The 24,600-nt window shown below is 38.5% G+C and overlaps 3 protein-coding genes across 3 annotated transcripts in view; 2 read left to right on the forward strand and 1 right to left on the reverse strand.

The window, feature by feature from the left end:
• The first annotated feature begins 31 nt into the window (after positions 1 to 31).
• LOC122520980 (putative uncharacterized protein DDB_G0271606) lies at positions 32 to 3,996 on the forward strand. Its single transcript, XM_043641341.1, has 7 exons — positions 32 to 74; positions 179 to 578; positions 1,470 to 1,681; positions 1,803 to 2,152; positions 2,219 to 2,710; positions 2,784 to 3,523; positions 3,591 to 3,996. Exons 2-7 carry the CDS (start codon positions 573 to 575, stop codon positions 3,888 to 3,890), a joined length of 2,100 nt encoding a protein of 699 aa, XP_043497276.1. The 5' UTR covers positions 32 to 74; positions 179 to 572; the 3' UTR covers positions 3,891 to 3,996.
• A 172-nt stretch (positions 3,997 to 4,168) lies between these two features.
• On the reverse strand, positions 4,169 to 6,372 carry LOC122520981 (methionine aminopeptidase 1). The gene is made up of 6 exons (XM_043641342.1): positions 6,167 to 6,372; positions 5,857 to 5,908; positions 5,521 to 5,759; positions 5,170 to 5,392; positions 4,823 to 5,098; positions 4,169 to 4,749 (listed from the first exon to the last, which is right to left on the reverse strand). Exons 1-6 carry the CDS (start codon positions 6,275 to 6,277, stop codon positions 4,517 to 4,519), a joined length of 1,134 nt encoding a protein of 377 aa, XP_043497277.1. The 5' UTR covers positions 6,278 to 6,372; the 3' UTR covers positions 4,169 to 4,516.
• Positions 6,373 to 10,146: 3,774 nt separating this feature from the next.
• Positions 10,147 to 24,600, forward strand: part of LOC122521541 (bone morphogenetic protein 1) — a 34,345-nt gene continuing 19,891 nt past the window's right edge. The window contains exon 1 of the mRNA XM_043642408.1: positions 10,147 to 11,226. Coding sequence (XP_043498343.1) covers positions 11,013 to 11,226 — 214 coding nt within the window. The 5' untranslated portion in view covers positions 10,147 to 11,012. The remainder of the gene's footprint in view (positions 11,227 to 24,600) is intronic.

The raw sequence follows: 24,600 nt of genomic DNA on the forward strand, positions 1-24,600 counted from the left end.
TGAAATATTTAAAATATAAATATAGTATGCGAACGCGTCTCTCTCTCCTTTAAAATTACAAGATGTTTAGAAAGGTAATAAGCATTTAGATTATGCACAAATTTGTAATTACTTTGATTAATTATTGAGACACTCAAATTATTCTTTAAGATTCGTCTTTATCTTAATTTTCATTTAGGACGTTTAATTGCATAGCAATGAAAATAATGTCAAAGAAATAAAGAATTTCTTTCCGCGATGAAATTCGCTGGGTAGTGCACTGAACGCATCGAAGCGAATGCGAGAGTAGGAGGAGTAAGTAGTAACCTTTTGGCTTCCCCGATGATCAACGTACGTCCGTCGACGAGTATAAATGAAGGACAATGACCTAATTGCGTGCAGAACGCGCAGTGCTTCCTCGACGGCCAATAACCAAGGCCACCAGAAAGATTACGAAAACCCGGTTTCCGGTTTTCCGCGTTCGAATCGCGAGAGGAGAAAAGCCGGTCGTTTGATATTTCTCTGTGCGACACATATTTTTCAGGGTTGCATCAGGGTTCATCTCTAACTGCTGATTCCATCTTTTTTCGATCATGAAGGTAAGTCTTTTTTCAACGTTTCATAAGCTTTTCATATCATTTACAAAAATAATTAAATACAAAATTGTTCACCATTCCCCACATTACTTGCATCGATTTTAATTAATGAAATGTTCTCATTTAAAACTCGTTATATTATCTTTTGAAATGTCATTTTTCTATTAATAATTCTTACAAAGATCATTTCCAGTTTCTTCCTAATTTCATTATACTTTCAAATACTAATCGTATCTAAAAGCAATTTTATGTATTAAGACGATTATACCTGTTAAACGAACGTTGACAGCATCAAATTTGGATGATTGTTAAACCGTAAATAATGAAAAAGAGAATTGATCTTCGAAGTCACTGTAAGCAACAGGTGCAGAAATTTCTATCATGTTTACGAGCACTCGTTATACTATACACATATATACGATAATTTTCACGGTTCGTCGTATTTTCTTCTCTTCTCCACTACTCTCTCTCTCTTTCTCTGCCCCCTCCGCTCCCGTCCTGCTTATCCTCGCTTTTCTTCGCATCGATGTGGGACAATGTCCCACTTCGATTCGTCGACTCGCCACGAAACTTCTGTGCCTTCTCTCTTCATCCACTAGAGCATCACACGAGCGCACACACGTACATACATCATTCATACTTAAATATATAAATACAGTACATATACGAAGCCAAACTTATATGCTGGCTAGAAGGAAAGAAGAGAAGCACGTGCCGATATGAAGTACCGTAACATCACGGTATCATCTTAACATACCTGGATTTCCGGTTATGAATGCTCGAATTCGTCTCACGTATCGTTTAACGAAAAAGATTGTCGGAACATAAACGTCTGAAAGAAAAATTTGATTATCGGAAGCGCATTAAACGATGTTAAGCTGTTGAAAATTCTAGGTGATCGGTTGGACTTGTTGGCTCTTGGCCATGTGTATCTGTTTCTCCGAAGCAAGGCAAAAACTAAGAAGACCTTTAGCCCCTTTGCCTCATGCACCACCGATATTCAAGAAATCATGGCCGATGGGACCTAGAATTTCAATGGGAAATACGATACACATTGGTGCAACTTTTCCTCATAAAAGAATATCTTATAAAGCTCCAAATTATAGGTAAGAGGAAAAGGGAATGAAATAGGAAGGACGGTGTTCTTCTTTATTCCCTTTTCAAATGTTTCAAAAATAATACAAAAATACGAGCCTGGTGCATCAGGCAAATCATTCTCGATCTCAGAATTAGACGGCCTCCGATGTTCAACGTTCTTCCTACTACCTGGAAAACTCAAATGCCAGTTCTTGGAATCTTGAATAATCATGCTGTACTCCCGCAACGTCCACCGATCAAAGAATTTCATACAATGAACCAAGTTCCGGAATATAGTCCGGAATACAGGTCCGAACCTATAATATTGCCACCGACTCATCGAGGAACCATCGACGACGATAAAGGCCCTATTCATACGATACCTGCACCTAATCTTAGCCCAGCGGATAAACCTTACAATTCTGAAGCTAATTCTGGACAGCAAACCGTTTCTCAGCATCAGTATACTAACGATCTCAATTACAATCTCAATCTACAGAGTGAGTTTGAAGAAATAGATTTATTTAATGAAATAATATATGACAATGATATTCTATTGATTTCAGCTAATACATTGGCAAACGATTTCGGATTAGCGACTATTGGCACTAGTTTAGTACCTCAACGAACGGTAACCAGTCCAACGCCTGCTCAACATCAATACGAAGTAACAGAGAATAATGATCTATCTCAAAAAGAGTATCATACTGTACAACCAACGTTTTTCACTCCGGAATTTGACGTAACCAGGTTGGCTACTGTAGTCAATCCTGACCTACAAAGCAACGAAGTTTTCCTCAATCATCCACCTATAACCAACACGGGTCTAGCGAATATTCAATTCGGTCAAACTGACACACCGATGCAAACGAACTTGCGCAGTTCTCTTCACGTGGGTTTCCCTGGTACTGCCACTCAGGCAGCTAATACGATTGGCAATCAAATTCCTGACTTGCACGTTGGACATCCGGTACCAGCTGGACCTCCTTTATCCGCTACTCAACTTTACGATCTCTTAAACAGCTTCCCGCATAAACTTACGGAACAATATACGGCAGGTTCGTAATTTCATAGAAATGTTAAACCGACATATCGAGAAATAACGAATTTTAGTAATATTTACATTTACAGGTCAGCAACCTCAACTACAACAACATTTACTACAGCAACAACTCGGCCAACTTCTCCAACCTAACGGAGCTACGAGTTTCTCTCAACCACAGATGCATTCCTTTAATTATGATGAGCAAGACAATCAGCAACAGCAGCAACAGCAGCAGCAACAGCAGCAACAGCAGCAACAGCAGCAACAACAGCAACAACAGCAACAGCAACAGCAACAGCAACAATTAGAACACGAACAGCAACAGATATTATTAGATCAAAATTTCGCATCGAGTAGAGTTACAGCGGATTACAATTTGGAGGCAGAACCCTCGTCGAATATACAACAGACTGATCTACAATTTGACGACGAATTAAGCTATACCGCTGAAGTACCGGTCGAACAAACAGAAAATAATATTGATTATGAAGAAACGAATAATCGAGCTGCACAATCCACATATTTCAACAAAATTAACAACAACGGTGCACTATCGACACAATTTTACACATCTTTACCTAGTCGCGAAGCAGCAGAGAAATTAGCTGCATTAGCTGCTGCTGGTAACGTAAATAGTCAGTTGATCGAACATTTACGAAAGCAACAACAGGAGAATCAACAACAGCAAAGCGAGACTATGCCGTCTAATCATAAGGATGAGAGTTATCAAGATGCTCAACAACAACAGCAACAGCAACAGCAACAATACGAATCACAGTACGAACAGCAACAGCAGTATCACCAGCAACGTATTCAACAGGAACAGGTATACCTGTAATAGAATTATAAATATTAAAATCTAGATATATTAATAATAATTTCAATTTTTATAGACTGAAAATGAAAGACGTGATAAACAACGTTTTCTACAACAACAGCAACATCGAAGAAGATTAAATCAACAAAATCTAAATCAAGAAAAGCGACCTTTACGGATAATGGTACCCGATGACGAAGAATACATGAATGATTCCGATTCTCAGAGCAACGAGAAAATAGAGTACGAATACGAGATTGATGAAGACGACGCGAAGGATTCTCGAACAACTACTTCGTCGAACGAACGAGTTGTTTATGATCAAAATTCTAAATCTGAATTCGGTACACGACTTAGATCTAAATCTGGAAAATGAAAATATTTACTAATATAACACGTTATATATGACGATTATTTATCGATGAGTATCAGGATATTGTTAACAGGTGATTTCCATGATCAAAACGATTATGCAAAAGCAACAATCGATTCTGATAGCTTTCCAATCATTCTTCGAGAGATATCGTTCTAAAGCGATCCTACGAATCGCTGGATTAATTTAATTTATTCGGTATTATTTATTTATTTATTTATTGTATTTAGGCTATTTGTTGACTTATTTATTTCTACCTGCAAAGAAATAGAGTATTTCCATTGTCTTACATAATTTTAATATTTTATTTTGAACAACCCGCGTAATTGAAAGGTAATTATACTCGTGTGTATTTACATACTCATCATTTTGATGAAATATTAATATGATACAGGAACCAGTATTCTTTTCCTTTTTGGGTAGGAAGAGAAACGTTAAAAAAAACTGTACTGGGCACGGCCATTTCCATTGGTTTCTCTAGTCTGGTTAGTCACTTTCAGTTTTGACACAATGCTTTTTCAATTAACAAAACAGGCACGGAAAAAAAATCTTAATTTTACTGTTAAAAATAGAATACGCACAATCTTGATGACGTAATTTGATTTTCATCATTGTTACGAAAAACTGTACTAAGAATGATCCATGAACCATGGTTTACCGTCATTTGTCAGACGTTTTGTTAGAATATCACAACCCTTCTCTGTGACCAAAAGAGTTTGTTCGAATTGGGCTGACCATCGACCGTCTGCTGTGACAGCAGTCCAACCATCGGGCCACATTTCATCCCTCCATGTACCTTGGGATATCATTGGCTCTATTGTGAAGCAGTGACCGGGTTTCATAATGCCTACCGCTTTATTTTCTAAAGAAAATCTCATGTACTAAATGAATCGCAAGATATATCTTTGAAATTATAATAAATAGATATTACTTACTGGCATAATGCGGTACATTCGGTGCAGTATGGAAAAGACGATGTATGCCATGTCCACAATAACTACGTACGACGCTGAAACCATTAGCCTGAGCATGCTTCTGTATCACATTACCGATATCTCTGTATTTTTCACCAGGGCGTACAATATTTATAGCTTTCGATAAACACTCGTATGTTACTTCAACTAACTTTTTTACTTCTGGCTTAACATTTCCTACCAGAAAAGTTTCATTCAGATCTCCATGAAAACCTTTATGATATACGGTGACATCGACTGAAAATAAAGAGATCATTTATTAAATGTAGAAATAATAATTTATTAATGATCGAATGATCAACTCTTACCATTACAGATATCTCCATCTTGTAGTGGCCTGGTATCAGGTATACCATGGCAGATTACTTCATTGACCGATGTGCAACAACTAGCAGGGAACTGGTAATAGTTCAATGGAGAAGGATAACAATCTCGTTCTATACAGGCTTCGTGGACAACCCTGTCAATTTCCGCTGTTGTAACACCTACGTCGCATGCTTTTGCAGCCTCATCCAAGACCTCTCGACCAAGCTATGTACATTATTCTAATTTTAAGACCAACTAATTAATAGCTTACATATATAAATACGTAGATAAAAATGTCCTTAGCGCATTTAGAAGATTTAGGATTTTATGTGAAATTTGACAAGGTGCATTACCTTGCAAGCAACACGCATTCCTTCAATCTCTTCATCGTTGAGCACTTTAATTTGAGCAGAACCTCTGACTGCTTGTTCGCTAATAGGAATTCCAGTTGGATGTCGAGCATAGTCTGGACGGCCAATATATTCTGGTACTTCACGACGTGGTACATTCTTGAAGGGACGTAGCTTTCCAGTGTAGTGAAAATTGGGCCAAGGATTGAACTCTTTGGTAGTTTTATCCGTATTTTCTCCTTCTAATTATATATATATAAAAAGAAGAAGAGAAACCCTATTAGTTTCTTACTGTAATAAGTTATAGTAATATCTGAAAGGAAATAGAACCGTACTTACTTGCAAGTTGATGAATTACTTTATGCGTGTTCCAACTTTGTTTAAAGCATTTCTGTAAAAAGAATATATATATATATATATAAAAGTATTGTAAATTAATTAAAATTAATTTAAATATTGTGTTTTATAGTAAAAGAAATTAATCGATTATTTGAAATAGATTAAAATGATAAAAAATGTAACGTTTCAACCGAAACTTCCTTATATCTATTTTTTTTCCTCATGGTTATACTGGCCGGATTGGATTACATAGACAAAAAATATACTAGTCGGTCGACTTAACCTATAAATGTACGTAACGAATCCTTACCTGAGTACAAAAGTATGAGCCCTGTATACCAATTTTTAAACAGGTTGGACATTGTAAGCTAGCCTCTGCTTCGCATCCAGGTGTTTCACATTTTCCAGGAGCAACCGCCATTATCGAATAAAAGATATTAATATCAAATAGGTTTCGTTCACGTCGTGACTACGCAAAGGAGGCACGGAACCGTGATGTAATAAACTACACCTCCTTCTTCGGCTGACCAATTGGAGCGCGGTCACGTGACGCGGGATCGGAAGAAAATTCAAAATACTATTCTAGTTAACATCCTTTTGCAAATCGATGCAAACGTATCGTTTCGTTACTTGCGATATATTTTTCTTTGTTTTACGATATGTTATTCGTTATTTTTTCAATTTTATTTTTGTTTTTATTTCTTTTACAATTAGACATAATGAGGATAGCTATGTATGTTGCGAGTTACATTTGTAGTTTTGTTTTGAAACTTGGAATTACCGTTTCTCGTTGTATCAATTTTTTGGATGAAAACATTTATTTATTAGCTATAGAGTCAATATTTTAGATAGATTACTTTCTAGTATCTTTCGTAAAATTTCAATTTATATCTTTCAATATAAATACGTTCGTAGAATATTTTACATTAGTTGGCATTTCAGTAGATATACTCTTTGATGCAATAACGTTTCCTCTGTTATTGATAATCGAATTACAAAGCACGAACTCGCTTTTATTTTCTCGAAAATTTAATCGAATTTACTACTTTACCAGATTCAATCTCGCTTGTATATGGACGATGGTGCATTAACATATGTATGTCTAACGAATTCCTGCGTATTTTCTCGCAACAAGCTTCGTTTATAGATTTCCCGAATGGAATAACGTTGTACCACATATTTCTGTATATTAGAATCGAGAAAGAATATAAAGGATAAATCTGCTGACTTTGGGTCACTCGTGGATGGCTGTAAAAAAAAAGAAGAAGAATATGCATACTCAACGATTCCACGTATTCAAGAAAAGTGGCAAAAATGTTTCTAATAGATATAAATCAACTTGTAGAACAAGTGAATGAGGGTTCCGGATTTTATGGCACGAATATCTGACCTATTTTAGAAATAGAACTTTGTTTGATTATTTTTGAAATATTGAAAAATGTATATATTTTTCCTACGCAAAATGATTGCAAAAGAATAGATTCTATCGGCATTTGGTGTATATGCCGTAAAGTTCGATTACAAACGAGATCAACGGTTTGAATATAGTACCTACTCTCACAAAGCACGTTTCACGTTTGATCATACTCATCATATTAATTAACGTAGTCAAACGTTTTAAAGCGAGGCATTTATCATCCCTCTGTTCGACGATCGTTTTAAAGCTCTCTCCGTCTCTGTCTCTGTCTATCTTTGTCGATGAATGGAAACTGTGTGCTCTGTGCGTGTCCTTGACTTTTTTACGTTATCATCGACAAAAAAAGAGGAGGAAAAAATTATTAAAATTGTTACTCGGAATTCCATCAAGCTCGCATGGGCCTATTAAACGAGCTGTCGCTTTATCAGAACCTTCGTAATTGAATTATATTTTATACATCTGTACAGGGTGTCCTAAAAATTGAAGAAATATGAATTTTCAGTTAGTGTTGTTAAAAAAATATAGGCTAACGATGCTTCCCACAAGAAATATTTATCATCAAAAATATTTTCATTTACGAATTCAATAAAACGATTTTTACGACATTCTTTTAATTAATTAATTTTCGATTAATTAATTAATTAATCGACGAAAGAAAAGATTGGATAAAAAAAATGGAACAAATTATTCTAAAACGTCGATGTTTAAGAGATTAAGTTTTAAGTCTTAAGAGATTTCGTTTTAGCGATTATTTCAAAAAATTCTCGTCTAACAGAAGTAAAGAAGTTTTGTTCGAAAAGTTCGACGAGCCAACAAGGTTTATTATGCGAAGAGCAAAGAAGAGTGCCTGTTAACGCTGATTAATTACTAGTTGGCGGTTCTCTTAAAGACTCCTGTATGTTCGTTTTACTGCTTTCTCTGTCTGTCTCTTTTTTTTGTCTTCCTTCATTTTTTCTTCCGCCATAGCATTTCTCTCTTTTATTCATTAATATCAATCTCTTAGTTTTTTGTCATTCCTCTTTTCCTCTTTCTACAGAATGTTCTTTATTTAACTTTTCTCGGATTTAATTTCGCGATCCAAGGTAACGTATTGGACATGAAAAATTTCAAACGCGAATAAAATGTTATTTAAAATAATAACTAATTGTAAGATATATATATATATAAATGTAATCGTTAAGTTTGATAGTTTCTCTGGGTAAAATTAAAAGAAAACAATAAAAATTTGGAACGAGTCAAGCTTGACCGTTTAGATTTGTTCTTCGTATATATATATATTAGATGCAGTATAGCCGACGCGTTTCATTCGTTCTCATTGCTCGCTAGGATCGAGCAACAAATCGAGAAAATATAGGCACGAGAAGGGAAGAGAAGAGGAAGCGAATAATCGCGCCAAATTTTACGTTCGATCGATTTCATTTCCATTCGAAACGGCTGCTAGCTATGGTGATGTTGCTCGTTGGTTGTTGCTCGAATATAAGAATTTATCGTTTGTGCGGTGTGCTCCACTCGCGCAGCTAGCTTTGCTGCCTATCTACAGTACCTACCGACCTACCTAGCGTATTTCCACGCGCATGAAATATTAACGACACGAGTGCGATTTCACTGAGGTTCCTTTAATTTTGCCCACGAATATCCCACGAATCTCCCACGAATATTCCACGATTTCTATCCAATCGAAAATCTACTCGGGTGATCAAAAAAAGACGAGAGACGTGCACATTTTTTTCCCTATTTTTTATCTATAATTAGAACGCACGTGAAATAATTGAACGCAATAGCATCGCTTTCTTCTCGATCGATCAATTTGTAAATCCAACTAATGTAAAAGGCTTAAACCATAAACCAAGCGACACCTGTACAACAACCTATCGAATCACCGAAAATCCTATTAAAAAATAAATCACCGAACGGAAGGTATAGTCTCAAGGAGAGATCAGGTATTATACTAACGTCGATAGAGGATAAGTTAAAGTGTATATAGAATGGTTTGGTCGAATCAGTGACGTAAAAAGAGATAGAGATAGTGTGAAGCGTGCCTGTTGACGACAACAATAGTCGAAACAATGGTCGTTCGAACGATTTGTTTAGATAAGCGACGTTGGGCGTATCGAGGGAAGTTGGCATGGGGATGCGGAGGGTGCGGAGGGATGGATAGTCGTGCTTTCGGATGTGACACGTTAAAAGAGAATTCGGTATTTCCCTCCTATCGTCAGAGATTATTCTTGCGGAGGGTTTCCGGGCAGCGTCGACATGCACTTACCCTTCGACAGACAGACTGACAGGGTTCCTAAAGGGTGATCCCATGACAGTAATCCGATACTTGACCGATACACGTTCTCGCGTGGGACAGGGAACACGTGTTTCTGTGGGCGAAGGGCCAAACTAACAACAAGCCGTTGTCTCTCTAGTCGAATATTTATCGGTTTAGTTTGTGTGCGTGGCTCGTTGAAACGCAAAGGAAGGAAGGAAGGAAGGAACGAAGCGTCCGTGGTCTCGGCGTTTTCACCCTTCTCAGATCAAAGCTACGAGATACGAGTCGAGTGTTACGTAAAAGGATATTGCCGAGTTACCGAATTAGCTATTCCCTCTCTCTCTCTCTCTAGCATTTTAGGACCAATGGATCGGGTTATATTTGTAATTCGTGGCAAGAAGATGCTCGGTCAGTGTCTCGGCCACCCTCGCTTAGGGGCATAGGGGGGTGGTGGTCGCGGGTCGCGGGGCGAGGAGCGAGGGGCGGCAGTCGTAGGCACCCCCTCGGTCGGTTCGGTCTACCTATCCCTTCCTCCAGCAACTCTTTAGGATCCCACCTCTCTGTCACTCCCCCTATCTCTATCTCTCGCTCGACTTAATGCCAGTACGAGCGCGCGCTTTCGAACGACGCGTTCGCAGGCAGCAGTCGCGAGGGACGACGATCAGTCTGTTCTCCACGTTCTCCACGCAAGGACGATTCGTCGCCGGTCGCGTCGAACTTTGACCGACCACCGAGATTTCTCGCTTTGCTTATCGTTTTTTTTCTTTTTTCCTTTTTTCCTTTTCTTTTCTTCCTTCCCTCTCCGCTCAACGGTTTCATTTTCTTCCGCGAAAAGTGATTGCGACAAACCGAGATTAATAACAAACGGAGGAGTAGGAGGAAGAGCAAGAGCAAGAGCTTGGGATTTTGCGCTATTCTTACGTCACATACCTCGTGTCAATTTCTTTTCTCAGTTCTTTGATAACGGACACTAATTGTAAGTATCTCGTTTAAACGACCACGCGATAACATTCGCGCGAAATTTCAAAAAGATATACTCGCGGAAAGAGAAGAGAAGAGAAGAGCTTCGACGATCGCGGATCGATCGAAAGAACATTCGTTTTTTACGAAGCAAGTATCGAAGATTTTATACTCCAAAGATGTCGCCAAACAATCGAGGAAAATTTGTTTCGCGTAGACGCGCTTGGTGATTTTCATTTCGACCAGTTTTCCCGCCACTGCCGAGAGAGAGAGAGAAAGAGAGAGAGAGAGAGACGAAATGAGCGTGGTTGATCCGTCAATGTGAATAGAAATTATCAAGAAAAGAGAAAGGAGGAAGCGTTATTGCAACGATAAAAGAAAGACGAAAGAAAGCGAGATAGCGAAAGAGAGAAGAAAACAACGGCAAATGAATTTATTCGAACGGTAGTACGATCGGTCGGTGATGACCGAATCGTCGATCGAATTCCTCCTTTTCGTCTCGTTAATTCGATCGATCGACGCGAGATGAGCTTCAAGATGGAGATCATCCTGTCGATACTGTGCTTAACGGCGGCAGGTCTCGTTAACGGTCGGGCCGTTGACAAGGATTCATATCAATTTGAGGAAACGAAACACCATCGACATCATCGTCGTAAAAGATTTACCATAGAAGAGCTAACCAACACGAGATTTCCTCATGCGATTACCGGCGACCTGGACATCGATGTCTGCAAGGCAGGTGAGCGCTCTCCTTCTTCTTCTTCTTCTTCTTCTTCTTCTTCTGCCCTTTCATTTTGCTTTTTTCTCATTTCTCCACTTTCCTTTTGCGGAGAATCACATGAAAATTAAGATTTCTTTCAAATTTATTCGATCGAAAGGAACAAACGATTACCCTGCATCATTTCTTCCTTCCAAACTTAATTCTAAACCCTTCGTACCTTTCTTTTTTTCTTCCAACTCCCTCTCTTTTATTCTTTCGTATTATATAAAAGCAAAAAACGATCGAAAAATCAGATGCAATTGTCCATTGGAGTTAAAGCTTTGTACTAACAAGGTAGGAGAAAGATAGGAAGGGAACAAAGGGACAGGTAAATTGGCCAATCAAGGACCAAGAGTCGGTTAGAAGGCAGCACTGACCATTACGGAATGAGTTCTCCCATTCCTACTTCTCTCTTTTTCTTCGATAATCTCACTCTCGCCGTTTTTTCTTCTTTTCGTAAAGAAGGTAGGAAGGAAGGAAGGAAGGAAGGATGTCTACTCATTTCCTTTTCTATCTTTTTCTTTACTTTTCAAAAGCCTGTAAGGCTCGTTCTCCATCGAGACGATTTCGATACTAAAGATTACGTAAAAAAAAAAAAAGGAAGATGCAAGAAAGGAAAAGAGGAATAAAGTAGGGAGAGACTCGGATGAACGAACCTTTCATCCTTTTCGAGTAATTATCGTCGACGCGTTTCTTTTCGTCCTTCGATATTTTCCATCTGAAGTATCGGCAGATCTTAAAAGAGTAAAAAGATAAAAAAGAAAAGCTGCAATTGCATCGATTACTTGCTCCGGGATCAAAATACGATTCGTCGAGTATTTTGGAATATTTGTACATTTTATCTTCGTCATTCGACGTAATCTATTCAGTTTGAAAGCGTAAGGGAGACATTAATGATAGAAATTCGCGTTAAATGAGAGAAGGATAAATGTAGTAAGCTTCGATATTCGCTATTTATCTCTATCCTATATCCATTTGTTCGGATATCTTATGTTAGATGTTTGCTTTGTGGAAAACGAAGTCAAAGGGTTTTACGGAAAACTAGGACAAAGTGTAAGCATGCGAAAGGAGAAAACAAGACCTTTGCGACAAACGTATCGATACTTTGGAAACTTTGCAAAAGCACGAGTCCGATTGACGCGTATATATTACGGTACAAATATATCTGCATATAAAAAAACGCGTAGCTTATGGTAACTAAAGTAGGAAATAAATCTTCGAGCGAACTTAGGATAGCCGATAGTTTGGAAGAGCGGGGAGGCTGCGAAGCACCCCATCCCGTAGACGTATACGTTGTCTTTTTTTAATGTTGTTTCCTTATTTCCGTTTCATCGAGTTTCGAATCGCAACGATTCTACAGAAGTTTTCGTTTCAAAAAATGATATTAAAATCGCTTTGGAAAATGTTACTTTGCTACTCGAGAAATCGTTTCCTACGCAGACTCGAACTGGAAGGATGGAGAAACTTCCATTGGTCAACCATAAGTGTTAAGAGAGAGAGAGACAAATGCAACTAACAAAACTACGGCAAATCGTCGAGGGCCGAACGATGGGCCCGTTCCGAGCCATCATTTACTAATTTGCGTCGAAATAGGGGCTTGCAAAAGCGAATTTGGCTCTGCTCTCCTTGTTCTCTCTTGAATCAACCATCTCTGTTTTCCTCCGCTTCTCCAACTCGAATGCAAGTTTCAGCAATTTAGATCGAGATCAAAAGCCATCGAATAACGCCTCCTCGATATGAACGTGGTACACGCCACCGACGAATCTGACTCGGACAACTGCTTTTACTCATTCACCTCTGTTCTCTATCTTGTTATTTTTCCTATTTCTATCTCCCTCTCGTCGCATTTGCTCGTTAACAGTTCTCCTATAATTTCAGTTTAGGTGCAAAGTTTCAAACGACGCGTAGGACTACATTAACGCGGTGGTAATAATAAATGATGTATGAAAAAAGAGACTATCGGTAGAATTCTCATAAAGATTTATTATAAGTCTTAGACCCTGTCATTAATCTTTTTCATCGAGAATATCCATCTCTCTATCTTTTTTTTCTTGTTTTCTCGTTCTCTTTGGGTAGTTATTTCCACGCTCGTCTGGTTTGTTCATATCTGCGACTTACACTTACCCCTTCGTACGTATACACGTGTGTACATATATCCTTTTATCCAGGACGACTTCCATTCTTTTGTAACTAATGATCGTTCGGAATACTTGGCGAAGTGTGTAACACGTAGACACTCGAGGGAAACGCGTTTTCCTTTCCACAAGATTACAATGTTATCGTATAGTGCTCGAGTCCTCCCTTTACCTTCAACGCGAAAACCAATAAGAAGAATGAAAGAAGGAAAGAGAGAAGACAAAATAAAATGTCCTCGAGATTTTCTTCCCGAATGATTTTCTACGCGAAGCTTTTCTTTCCCCTTGCACGAGAGCAACTTTCTTCCTCTTCGTCTACTTTTTCTTCTTCTTTTTCTTGTCCTCCCTTTTCTTCATTTCATCGACTTTTGCCGGTCATCAGGAACGAGTGTAATTATCAACGCGACTGACTTCTCTATCTGCGAGCACTCGAGGCAAGAACTTTTCGCGAAATTACTACTTGGTTCCTATAAAAAGAACGATTTTCATCTTAACTGCTTCTTCTCCGAAAGCATTTTCTTTCTCTTTCTCTCTTTTTCTTTTTTCTTTTTTTTTTTTTTGATTTATTCACCCGAGGGTATTTTTCTTCAAATTCGTTTTCGGACGTTACATGCGCGAACCTTTTCTTTTTTCTTGCTCTCGACTTCTTTCTCTCTCTCTCTCTCTCTCTTCGTTTCTTTTTCTTTATCGTTATGCTCGAAATAAAAATCCTAAAAATATATTGAAAACGAAGAAAAGAAATCGCGCGTTACTTAGTATTTTTGTCGAAGCTGTTAAAGATCGAGTTTTAGAATCTTTTTAGTCATATTTTTGCCCCCTTTGCATACCTTTAATGAACCGAGAGGAATTTTTGGCATTCAGCCTGAGAAAATTGCCACGGTAGCAATCGACATGCCGCCATTCGTCGAAGCACGAAGAACGAACGAGTTGCTAACGAGCAAAAAGTCTACCTTTTAAATGCATTTGGTAAGAGTCAGCTGGATAACTACTCGGTTCATTCCGAATCTTTCTCTTCATTCGCATAACTGTAAATTCTCGTTGTATTAAAATTGCACTTTGTTTTTTATCCAGGTCTAAAGGAATTTCTATTTTTTCGTCGAAACTATTAGGAGATCGCAACCTTCCTACTTTTCATTCGTACGATCTCACTCGACCTTCGTTAAGTAGCCGAGGCAGCTTCTTTCGAGAGGATAAAACCAAGAGGATTATAAATAGAGTGCAACGAGTTTCTCGTCTTTAATGTTATCCTACTATCCTTACTCTCCCTCCCTTTTTTATACATTTCAAATATTTCCTATACAAAGTGATCGAAAATCCTTTTTTAAGCCGCTTTTCTCTACGTAAAATTCGTATTATGTACTCCATCGCGTGGAATTAGGATCGCGCGTACGTTGAGAATGAATACTCGAAACAAATCCATATCTTTATAAATCATACGAAAAATGATTACTTTTATACTCTCACAGACACACACACACAGACTCATTTCTATAATAAATTATTAATTATTATTATGAAGATTTATCCGACGTAAAAATATAATCGAATTGGAAAATGTTCGAAGTAAATCTATGCACGCGCTCGCTCGCTCGCTCGTGTGTGTACGCGTACGCGTGTCGAATAAAAATGTGAAGTGGGTGTAAAGCGACTGTTTGACTCGAAAATATTTCCCTTTGCAATTCTCTTTTCAGAGGATTTATTCGCACACGCATAGACGCTTTCCGCATACAACCGCAAGCAAGCACTCACCTACGTACACACCAGAGAACAAATGGTATGTCGCTTACTGGGAGATAATACCGTTCAAAAATCCGACAAAGGTAGATGAGCATTTCGTCGAACGAGAGACTCGAGTCGCCTTGTTATTCGAGTGATGTTAATGACGTTCGGCTCGCGAGTTTCTCCGTTTTCTGAGAGAGGAACAAAAATAAAAATAACTCTTACTCTCTCGCGTGCTTTTTTTGCTACTGCATCCTTTCAGACTTCTCTTGGCGCATTTGTTTAGTTTCGCGTACAAACTTTTTATCTCTTTACCGAGCGTGCCAATATATTTTCTCTCTTTTTTTTTTTTTATTCTATTTTAACTTTTAAAATACTGTCTCCTAAATGCGAGAGCAAATTCAATTAGCAAATAGCTATTTTATTCTCTTTCCTCGTCGTTCGTCCGCGTTGATGATCGATAGAATATAAAAAAACATCTTGTTTGGTTTGTCATTATCTGAGAACGACGACGGAATCAAACGGTCCTCCACGTCGGCCTCCCGTGTCCTGTTGGATGAACGAGCAAACATGCGTTATGTTTGCCAATTAAACATTCCGGCTAATCCGTAGGAATTAACGTCCGACCGATGACGATAATGGCACGCGAATGAAAAAATTCTATTACACATTGGACCGTCGCAGTCGAATGTGCTAACAACCAACATCGATAATTGTTATTATTTATAATGAGATTAATAACGGAGAGCTACTTTGCGGCAGGTATTATATTTATGCTAAATTACCTAGAAAGCTAAAACTTTGTTAGAAATAGAACGATTAACGATATTCTCTTTCCGTCAACATTTTTTCGGTTTCTCTTTTTTTTCCCTGCTTGTTTAATTTCAGTACGACGATGGCTTGGAAAGTTTTGATCCAACCAAATGACCAAAAATCATTTTTTCCTGTACCTTACGCGTACGCGTATACGTATTTGATTTTGTTTTCGTTATCGTAGAAGTCTTCCCGAAGAAATTCTACGCGGACTATCACATTTATTTTGTTATTATTGTCGAGACGTTACCTTTGCGAAGGTATCTCGTTACTCGACGTCGTTCGAAAAGCCCCGAGAAAAAAAGAATGTGCGAGGGAATAAATTTAACGAGAAACAACATTGCAGATAACTAGACTTGAATGGAGGAAGAGAAATAGAAAATTGTCAAATATTTCCTCTTATAAAATTTCAAAATTTTCCGTTTACGATATTCATAGATCAACTCGATCCGAGATTCGATAATAATAATGATTATTATTATTATAAATAAATACCCAGCAAAAAACCAACAATAATAAGAAGAGAAAACAATTTCTCGAAGAATTTAAAATACTTCCGTTCCTCTATTTTTCTTGATTTTTTCATTCGTCGAACGAGTCAGTTCTCCGTTGGAAACGCGAAATCTCGTGACTCGTACGCTCTCTTGCAATAATAATAATAATAATAATAATGCTAATACTACTACTACTAATAATAATAATAAAGAAGAAGAAGAAGAAGAAGAAAGTTCTTTAGGAAGAACTTTGTACGTGGGTCAAGCTTTGTATATAAAAAGTGGAAGGAAAGAAACGAGCTTATCGGTCACGAAATGCTTTCAAGGCCCCTCCCTCTGACCGTTCCTTCTGAACTATTTACAAGCGGATACGAAGGACCAACGTCATATTGGAATTCCATTGAGAATTCCAAAGCCCTGCTTCGCGAGCATGTTTCTTCGCGGAAAAATAAGGAATTTCGAAGGTGGACTTGGGATACCTGGAGAAGAAAGAATAGCGGACGGGGAGGAACGGGAGAACCTGGCTTCTTCCCCTTATTAAAATGGAAATCTCCGTTGGAATAGCCGATTGAATTATCTCGAAAGGGTATTCCGATGTAAATTATCGTCGCGAGGACCCATTAAGAAGAACACGGCGAACGAGCCAGGCTCGTTCGTAATAACGAATTCGATCGATTTCGTTAAGCTTAATGACATTATTACAACTGATCAAAATGAAAAAAAAAAAAAAAGAAACATCATTTGCCGATTCTCTTCTAGATGGCTTTCAAATTTACAAATGCACGGGGGTACTTAAAGTTTTATGTTAGACGATGATGCCATCGGGGTTTCCGTCAACAACGAACAACGACAACTTTTATTAAGAGTTAATTAAAAAAGTGGACGAAAATCGAAACGATTCGTTCTTCCGTGCGACTTGGCACATACGTTCGATTAATTGATCCGGGAGTGTCATCTAGAGCGCGAATAAACTCAATTCTTATACATTTTTATAAATATATATATATAGATATATGCATCCTACCTCTACGGTATATTTCATATTAATAAATCGGAATATAAATGAATACTCGTTGGTTGATATTATCGAAGAAGGCACATATCGTTTCTTTACCAGCAACTTTTAGCTTTCCTCCTCCGTAGGTTTGAAGAGTTCGGGAGAACTCTCGGAGAATTCATTTCGAAGTCATCGAAAGTGCGTGGAAGCGTAACGAGAAGCGTATACGTATATCAAAATATTATGTAACTCCGACGGAGTATGACATTACATGCGTATCTAACGATGCTCGCTATCCGATACACGAACAACGGGGTGAAAGGGGTTGCCTGAGAGAGACTGACAAAGAGAGAGGGAGAGAGGAGTCTCGAGAAATGCCTGTCTATCTCTCTCCCCCTTGCCCTTCCTTCCCAACCCTCTCTCACTCTCATTCTCATGATGGTCGTCAGAGATTAAGGTCGAGCAGGCATGTAAGCACGTACCTGGAGGGTGTCTGGAAGATCTCAGGAATTTCAGTTACGTGCATGCGTACTTGAATGTTCGTGTATATGTCTTTCTATATACGTATGTAATTCTCTCTCTCACTCTCTCTCACTCTCTCTCTTCACAATGTGTCGTCAAGTGGTTACGGATACGTAAACGTGTAACACGAATGCGACTCACCTTGATACCTTCCGCGTGGATATAAATAGAGTAAAAGTTACGTCGAGTTGGGGATAATTTTACCAAGTAGTAGTAGCAGTAGTAGGAGTGGTGGTGGTAGACACGGTGTTAGGGAACATAGACATTTTTCAAATAGTTTTATAAATGTGATGAGAGAGAGAGAGAGAGAACAAATAATAATAGATAAGAAAAATAAAAGTAGGAATTATGAACGCATAGCTCCTATAAACATTTATTAAATTAATTAATATACGTATCGCGGAAAGATAAGAAGGAAAATCTTGTAATAGAGAAAGTTTAAGGTAGAAAAAGAGATAAAGGAGCAAACGATCGCGTAACCCAGTTTGAGAAGATAAGAGACATAATCGAGATCTTTCTTTCCCATGGGTTAGGACGAGGTAAACAGAAATTAAGGGTCGCTTCGACCCCACATCGATGGGCAATCCCTCCAGTTCTGCGAATGGCGTTTCTCTGAACTTGCACTTGGCAGTCGTCCAGTCATTTCTCTTTCTTGCTCTTTCATACACGCGAATACAAACGCACGTACACTTATCTATACTTATTCTCTCTTTCCACTTTTGAACTAGCAAAACTAATACCAGTCGAGTCGGTAAGAAAGAAAAGTTCCGAATAACAGGCTCAATAATTATTCCATTCTACTTAACCGCATTCCACGATCGGCCGATTTCCTTCCGGTTGCACGATAACGTCTTTATCCTCCTTTTTCCGGATGGTTACCTATTCCGTTTTTTACGTAATTTTCTTTAAAGACGGCAACAAATTAAAACTAGTCGGACGCGAATATTATTTCAATCCCAAAATGATTTAATATTTATCTCCAATCGGTAGCGAATAAATCGATAGTTTCATATAGCAATCGATAAAATGTGTCGAGCCATTAGAAGGATTTAAGTTACATCAAATGTAACTTCAAGCGTTCTATTTTAAAGTTTGGCTAATACGAGTTCGCGACCAATATTATCAGATATCGGTATTAATGAAAGTCGATTAATGAAATTATTTAGGAGAATGGAAAGAGATAAAAAGGATGGAGAGTAACTGAAACGATGGAAAGTGCGGAAGAAAATTTCATGGAAGGAAGGAGGGAAGGAAGGAAGGGGAAAAAAGAAAAAGAGAAAAAGTAGATGAAGAGGTTGGGGGAGGTGAACGTTTAATCGTACCCTCGAAATTTGATTTTCGCACGCGCGTGTTTCCTTTGGGACAGCGAAAGATGCACTTTAACGCGAGATCAAAGAGGGAAATTTCATTTCCCTCTCTGCCATCTCGGTTGTTGCCACGAAAGCCAGTAAAGCCGTTCTCTCTTTCCCTCTCGCAGTATCCTTTTTCGTCGTTGGCGTACTTAAAATCAGGGAACACCTTCCCAGAGGCGGTAGAGAAGCCATCCCTGGTGTATCCTAATAGAGTACAATTAAGACGTAATTACACTTCTGCAAAATCCCTTGAAACCTCTTTGTGCGCTCGTTTGACGGAGGTTTCATTGGATCCAACCGCTCTCTCGACGGAAAGAGATTTTCTTGCTACTCTCTCTTTCGTTATATCTTTTATCTTATAGGCTTATCGAAGTGATCCCGTTATAACCGTGCAAAGGCAACTCAACTTTTTCTATCCAACAAAAATCCCCTTTTATCAAATTTTCTATCGATAATTGTCAAGGTCGTTTTCTAACGAGAGAAATAGAAAACTTTCGACCCACATAGCGCTTTGGTTCAATTGAAACCGACCGTGCGGCCGAACAGGAAAGTCGTAGCGGAAACATCCAGAAGAAACGGGACAGATAAAGAAAGCAAGTGGGTGGGTGGTTTGTAAACAGAAAGGGAAAGAAACAAAATAAAAGAAAAGAGAAGAAAAGAGAAGAAAAAGGAAAGACGAAAGTTAGAAACCCCGACGACGACGACGACGACGACGACGACGACGACGACGACGACGACGAGAATGGAGGAAATGGAACGACGTGGACGAAACTAAATGAAACGAGGTTGACTTCGTACGTTCCTATTCTTCGACCACTCGCGTTTATGGCTTTTTGTTCGCGTGCACGCGGGTGTTCCATCTCTATCTCTTTCTCTCTGAATTCTACTTCGGCTTTATTTATTTTTTCTCGTCGACGCAAAATCCGTGTCTTCCTTGTTGCAAAAATGATTAAGATTATTCTTTTCCTTCTTCGTAGTCCTCATTGCAAAGTCGCGTTAATTTCGCGATTTACAAAGCGAACAGAAGCTCCACCGGCGTGAAACCGTGCCGCTTTGGAGGCGTATAAACCGAAGCTGTATCAAAGCTTTCTAAATCCGTCTTAAAACCGCTCTCTCGCAAATAAGTGGATTTGTCGGGGAAAAGCGTAGAGGAGCTAGGTATATACGCTCTCTCGCCCTCTTTACATCCATTCTTATCCGTTTCAAGGATAATGATTAATCGTTTTAATCGCTCCTTTGCAATTTCATACGAAAGTAACCGAATCAACATAACTAGAGAATTATATCGGCCGACGATTAAGTCGAAAACAACAAACGTTTCGATGGACGCCAATATTTTGCGAGTAGATATACTTACTCGCGAAAAATCCATTATTTCGTAGACGCATTAATACCCGGCAAGAAAGTTGTTAAATCGAGCGATATCCAATAAAAATCATCTCCTTATCCAGCCCTTATCCTCCCTCGTTCTCTTCTCGTTTCCAGCGGTGAAAAATCGCGACGATAAATTTCCGAGAGGATTGATGTACCGAGACTGTATACGGTAACGTTAACTTAAACCGCAATATGGCGAACATTCGTTTCTTTCGTCGAAAGAAAGAACAACGAAGGAACACTGTTGGATCGGTGAAAGGGCCAACAGTCCTATATATTCGACGTAACGTTGGGAACGTATTACCTCTCTCTCTCTCTCTCTTTTTCTCGACGAAATAAGAATCTAGCGATCCGCGAGATTAAATTTCTCTACTCGAAGAACAGAGAGCCGCTTGCTCGCCTTTCTATTTTGAGTTATTACCCTGCGTCTCGATACGTTACGCGAAACTTGCGAACGACGTCTTTTCTACGAGGAAAAAGAAATGCCTTCGTTGTTCCACGTTCCACGATTTTCTTTTGAAAATTTCATCGAGATTTTTCTCCGCGATTAATTTCACCATTCATATATTTGAATATTCGTGGCAATCGTTCCATGTATACACATATATATCTAGACATACTTAGTTAGCTTCGTTATAGAGAACTAATTCCTCTAACAAGAATCGTAAACGACCTCGATACGGCACTGAACTCGAAATCGCGAAGGAAGTTAAACGTCCGCGAATCGGTTCTCGCGTTGTCGGTCGACGCTTTCGAGATTCTCTTGGCTCTTCTTACGCGCGCTTTTCCTTCTGTTTATTCACCGAACGAACGGAAAGATAGCCTTTCAACCTCTGACACGTCTCAACCGTTCTCCGATCACCAGCATTCAGCTACTAGCTTGCCACGGATGAACTCGCTCGATGACTTTATCGTACTTTTCCTTCCAATTTTCTTTTTGGAACGTCATCAGAATTATATATATATATACAATAGCAAATCATTTCTTTTTCTAACACTATTTTCATTAGAAATTGTATTTTCTACAAAATATATCTTTACGATGCTTCGAATAAATGAAATATATTTACGGTGACGCGTTTCGATGCTTGAGAAGTCTGACGTTTGAATAATGCATAAGTATTGTACGTATATATACACACACACACACACAAACGAGTAAGAGAATGAATTCTTCTTCGAGGAAAGTGTCTCTTCTGGTATTTCCGAAAATTTCTTTGGAAACCTTAACAATTGATCTCGCGATAAAATATGTAAGACTGCAAGCAACGACGCGCTTTAGCGATCATCTTCAACGCGAATCTTTTCTCGTTCCACGAATCGCGACGTCGAGTTAACAAGAAGGAACTTTTAACGAGCTACGATCATAGTAGCGTAGAAAAAGAGAGAGAGAGAACGAGGCGAGGGATGGCAAAGAATTTTTCTTTGGGGAAACCTCGATCGTGGATCATTGAAGGGAAAAAAAAACTAGAAAGAAGAGTTCGTTCGAAGCTCGATTTCGAACGGACGTGGGAGATTGGCATCGGCTCGCATCAGAGTCAGGAAGTCGAACGTCGGGTGACATGCTGGATAGGCTACTCAGACGTGAGGAGGACTTATCCCTTGGGATTAGGTCGAGTTCTCACCTGAGGGTAAGAGACCAACGAATAGCTTCGAATGCGAGATAGAGATGGATAGATAGATTGATAGATAAAGAAAAAGTAAGGGAGAACTTAACAACGCCGCGCTAAAGCTTTTCATCCACAACGACATAAACCCTAAAAAGCTTTGCTCGCGATCGAACGACGATCTTCCATCCTTCTCTATTACTTTTTCTTCTTCCCACTCTTTCTTCTTGACTCATAATATCGAACAAAGTCGGACCGAAGCTGTCGTTTCACAATGAATCATTGTTGACTCGACCGCGATGCGATTATCTCCGATGAACAAACAACAACTGTTTTGTCCGTTCCAACGACTTCACCGAGAACAACATTTTTTCAATGTAATACATACACGCGTACTCGATTTTTGTCCATTACTTTCTTTGTTTCTTCGAGACGTTTACGATTAGCTAAATGAATTTTCTTTATCTCTCTCTCTCTCTTTCGTTTTCCTCCTTTTCAATAGCATGCGTGTGCGTATCTTTTATCTCGTTACTAGAACACGAGGCTTCTTATTAGTAAAGTACGTTCACGCTTGTTGCGTGCTTCTAAACGACGAATTAGTTCCTTACGATCCGCACCTCCCGTGACCTCTCCTCTTCTTCTTTCCAACCTGTTATTATTTAGATGAGAAACTTTCTTTAAAAAGTAGTCATTTACGAAAGAAACGCGTGGAAAAAATATCTCTTTGAAGAAAACAAAAAAAGAAGAGAAAAATAATTATAATTAAAAATCTTCCGTAGAAGTCGATCGTACGAAGAAGTATCGTAAAAGAACTTATATCATCTCGTTATCATTGTTTTTTCGTAGAAAATTCAACGACAAAACTGCACTTTGAATTACGTTAAATAAAAATGATAAATATATTGTCATTTTATCGTACGACTAGAAACGAGTATTTAAAAAATAGATAGACGCGCGTGTATCTATTGTAAAGGTAGAATTGGAAAAAAATGGGGAACAATAAGATAGAGCAAAGAATGGAAAGAAAGAAAATTATAAAAGGGAAAAAAAGGGAAAAAATGAGAGGTTGACGTTAGTAGCATACGCAAGCGTTTAATCCGACGCGATCGAGGTTCGCGTTGCAATGCGAGAGGCTTCTCCATTCGAATCAATACGACACACGCACACCACGTATGCTCTCTCTCTCTCTCTCTCTCTCACTCCTACTCTTACGTTTCACATCTCCATTATACGAAAGTACGATGACATTGTCGTCGAATGAAAAAAGTTCAAAGTGCGATCTGCACTTTCCCGCGAGAAAAAAAAAGTTGTCCGAAAATTGAAAATGGAACCAAATATTAATATACTAATGAATATGATGCCTTTTCGAACAAATTTAGTATTTATTTATAAAGTAATCAAAGATAGTCTCTCCGTTATAAAAACGTGCCGATCTTGATGCAACGAATTTCATATCGCGTTACTTTATACCGTTAATTGCTAAATCGAAGAATAATCGAGGTGAGAAAAAAAGAATATCATCGAAGGAAAATTACCACGGATATTGAATCGAAGTTACTACGATTTTTCATCTTGTTTCTTTTCTTTCTATCTTTATCAAAGTATCGATAGGTTCCCCTCTCCCCCTAGATAGGAAGAACTAGAATAGATTTATTCGACTAACCGGAAGTACCTCTCCTTGTCCGTTTTATTCCGCAAAGTGCTTTCCATCGCTTCCCGTTCTTTCCATTCTCTTTCTATCTTTTCCTCAACGTGTCCCGTGTACACGTATATCTATCTATCTATCTATCTATCTATCTATCTATCTATCTATATATATATTTTGATCTCTTTCCACATCGTTCATGGACTCTTGCAAATGTCCTGGAAATGGAAAAGTAGTCTTCTCAGATCGATTCGGAGATTGGACCACTTCCGGCGTTCTGATTGGCTCTTCGCCACAATCCTGCGGTTATACCGCGATCGTAACTTCGACGTTTGTTCGAGCAAAGTCTCGCGTATACGTTTTATCCCGAAAGATAAGGTTTTGCTAGGTGAAAATCACTATGGGAAACTACCTTTGTACTTTTGCGTCTAACTTGCTTCAGAAAGTCGATAATGGAAAAACCTTAGGATTATCCGCAATCGAACGATGTTGCTTTCGATCATTATCTTCGAATCGACTCTTTTTTAACGCGCATTGAAAACAATTAAAGAAGAGAGATAATAAATAAAACAAAATGAAATTCCACATTCTACTGTTGGAAAAAGCAAGAAAGGTTATACCGATCGGCCTTTTACGAGAGTGGCTTAAAAAGTTTTCGATTTCGACGAAAAGACCCTTCAATTTTATTGTTTTTT

Source organism: Polistes fuscatus, unplaced genomic scaffold, assembly GCF_010416935.1.
Source record: "Polistes fuscatus isolate 324 unplaced genomic scaffold, CU_Pfus_HIC Scaffold4, whole genome shotgun sequence".
Classification (NCBI taxonomy): Eukaryota; Metazoa; Arthropoda; class Insecta; order Hymenoptera; family Vespidae; genus Polistes; species Polistes fuscatus.

Excerpts from the sequence above, each read along its gene's own strand:
- LOC122520981 (XM_043641342.1), bottom strand. The coding sequence starts at position 6,277 with ATGGCGGTTGCTCCTGGAAAATGTGAAACACCTGGATGCGAAGCAGAG. Across the intron at positions 5,909-6,166 it reads GCTCATACTTTTGTACTCAG|AAATGCTTTAAACAAAGTTG; the intron begins GTAAGGATTCGT and ends TTCTTTTTACAG. Across the intron at positions 5,760-5,856 it reads AGTAATTCATCAACTTGCAA|AAGGAGAAAATACGGATAAA; the intron begins GTAAGTACGGTT and ends ATATATAATTAG.
- LOC122520980 (XM_043641341.1), top strand. Across the intron at positions 1,682-1,802 it reads TATAAAGCTCCAAATTATAG|AATTAGACGGCCTCCGATGT; the intron begins GTAAGAGGAAAA and ends TCTCGATCTCAG. Across the intron at positions 3,524-3,590 it reads AACGTATTCAACAGGAACAG|ACTGAAAATGAAAGACGTGA; the intron begins GTATACCTGTAA and ends CAATTTTTATAG.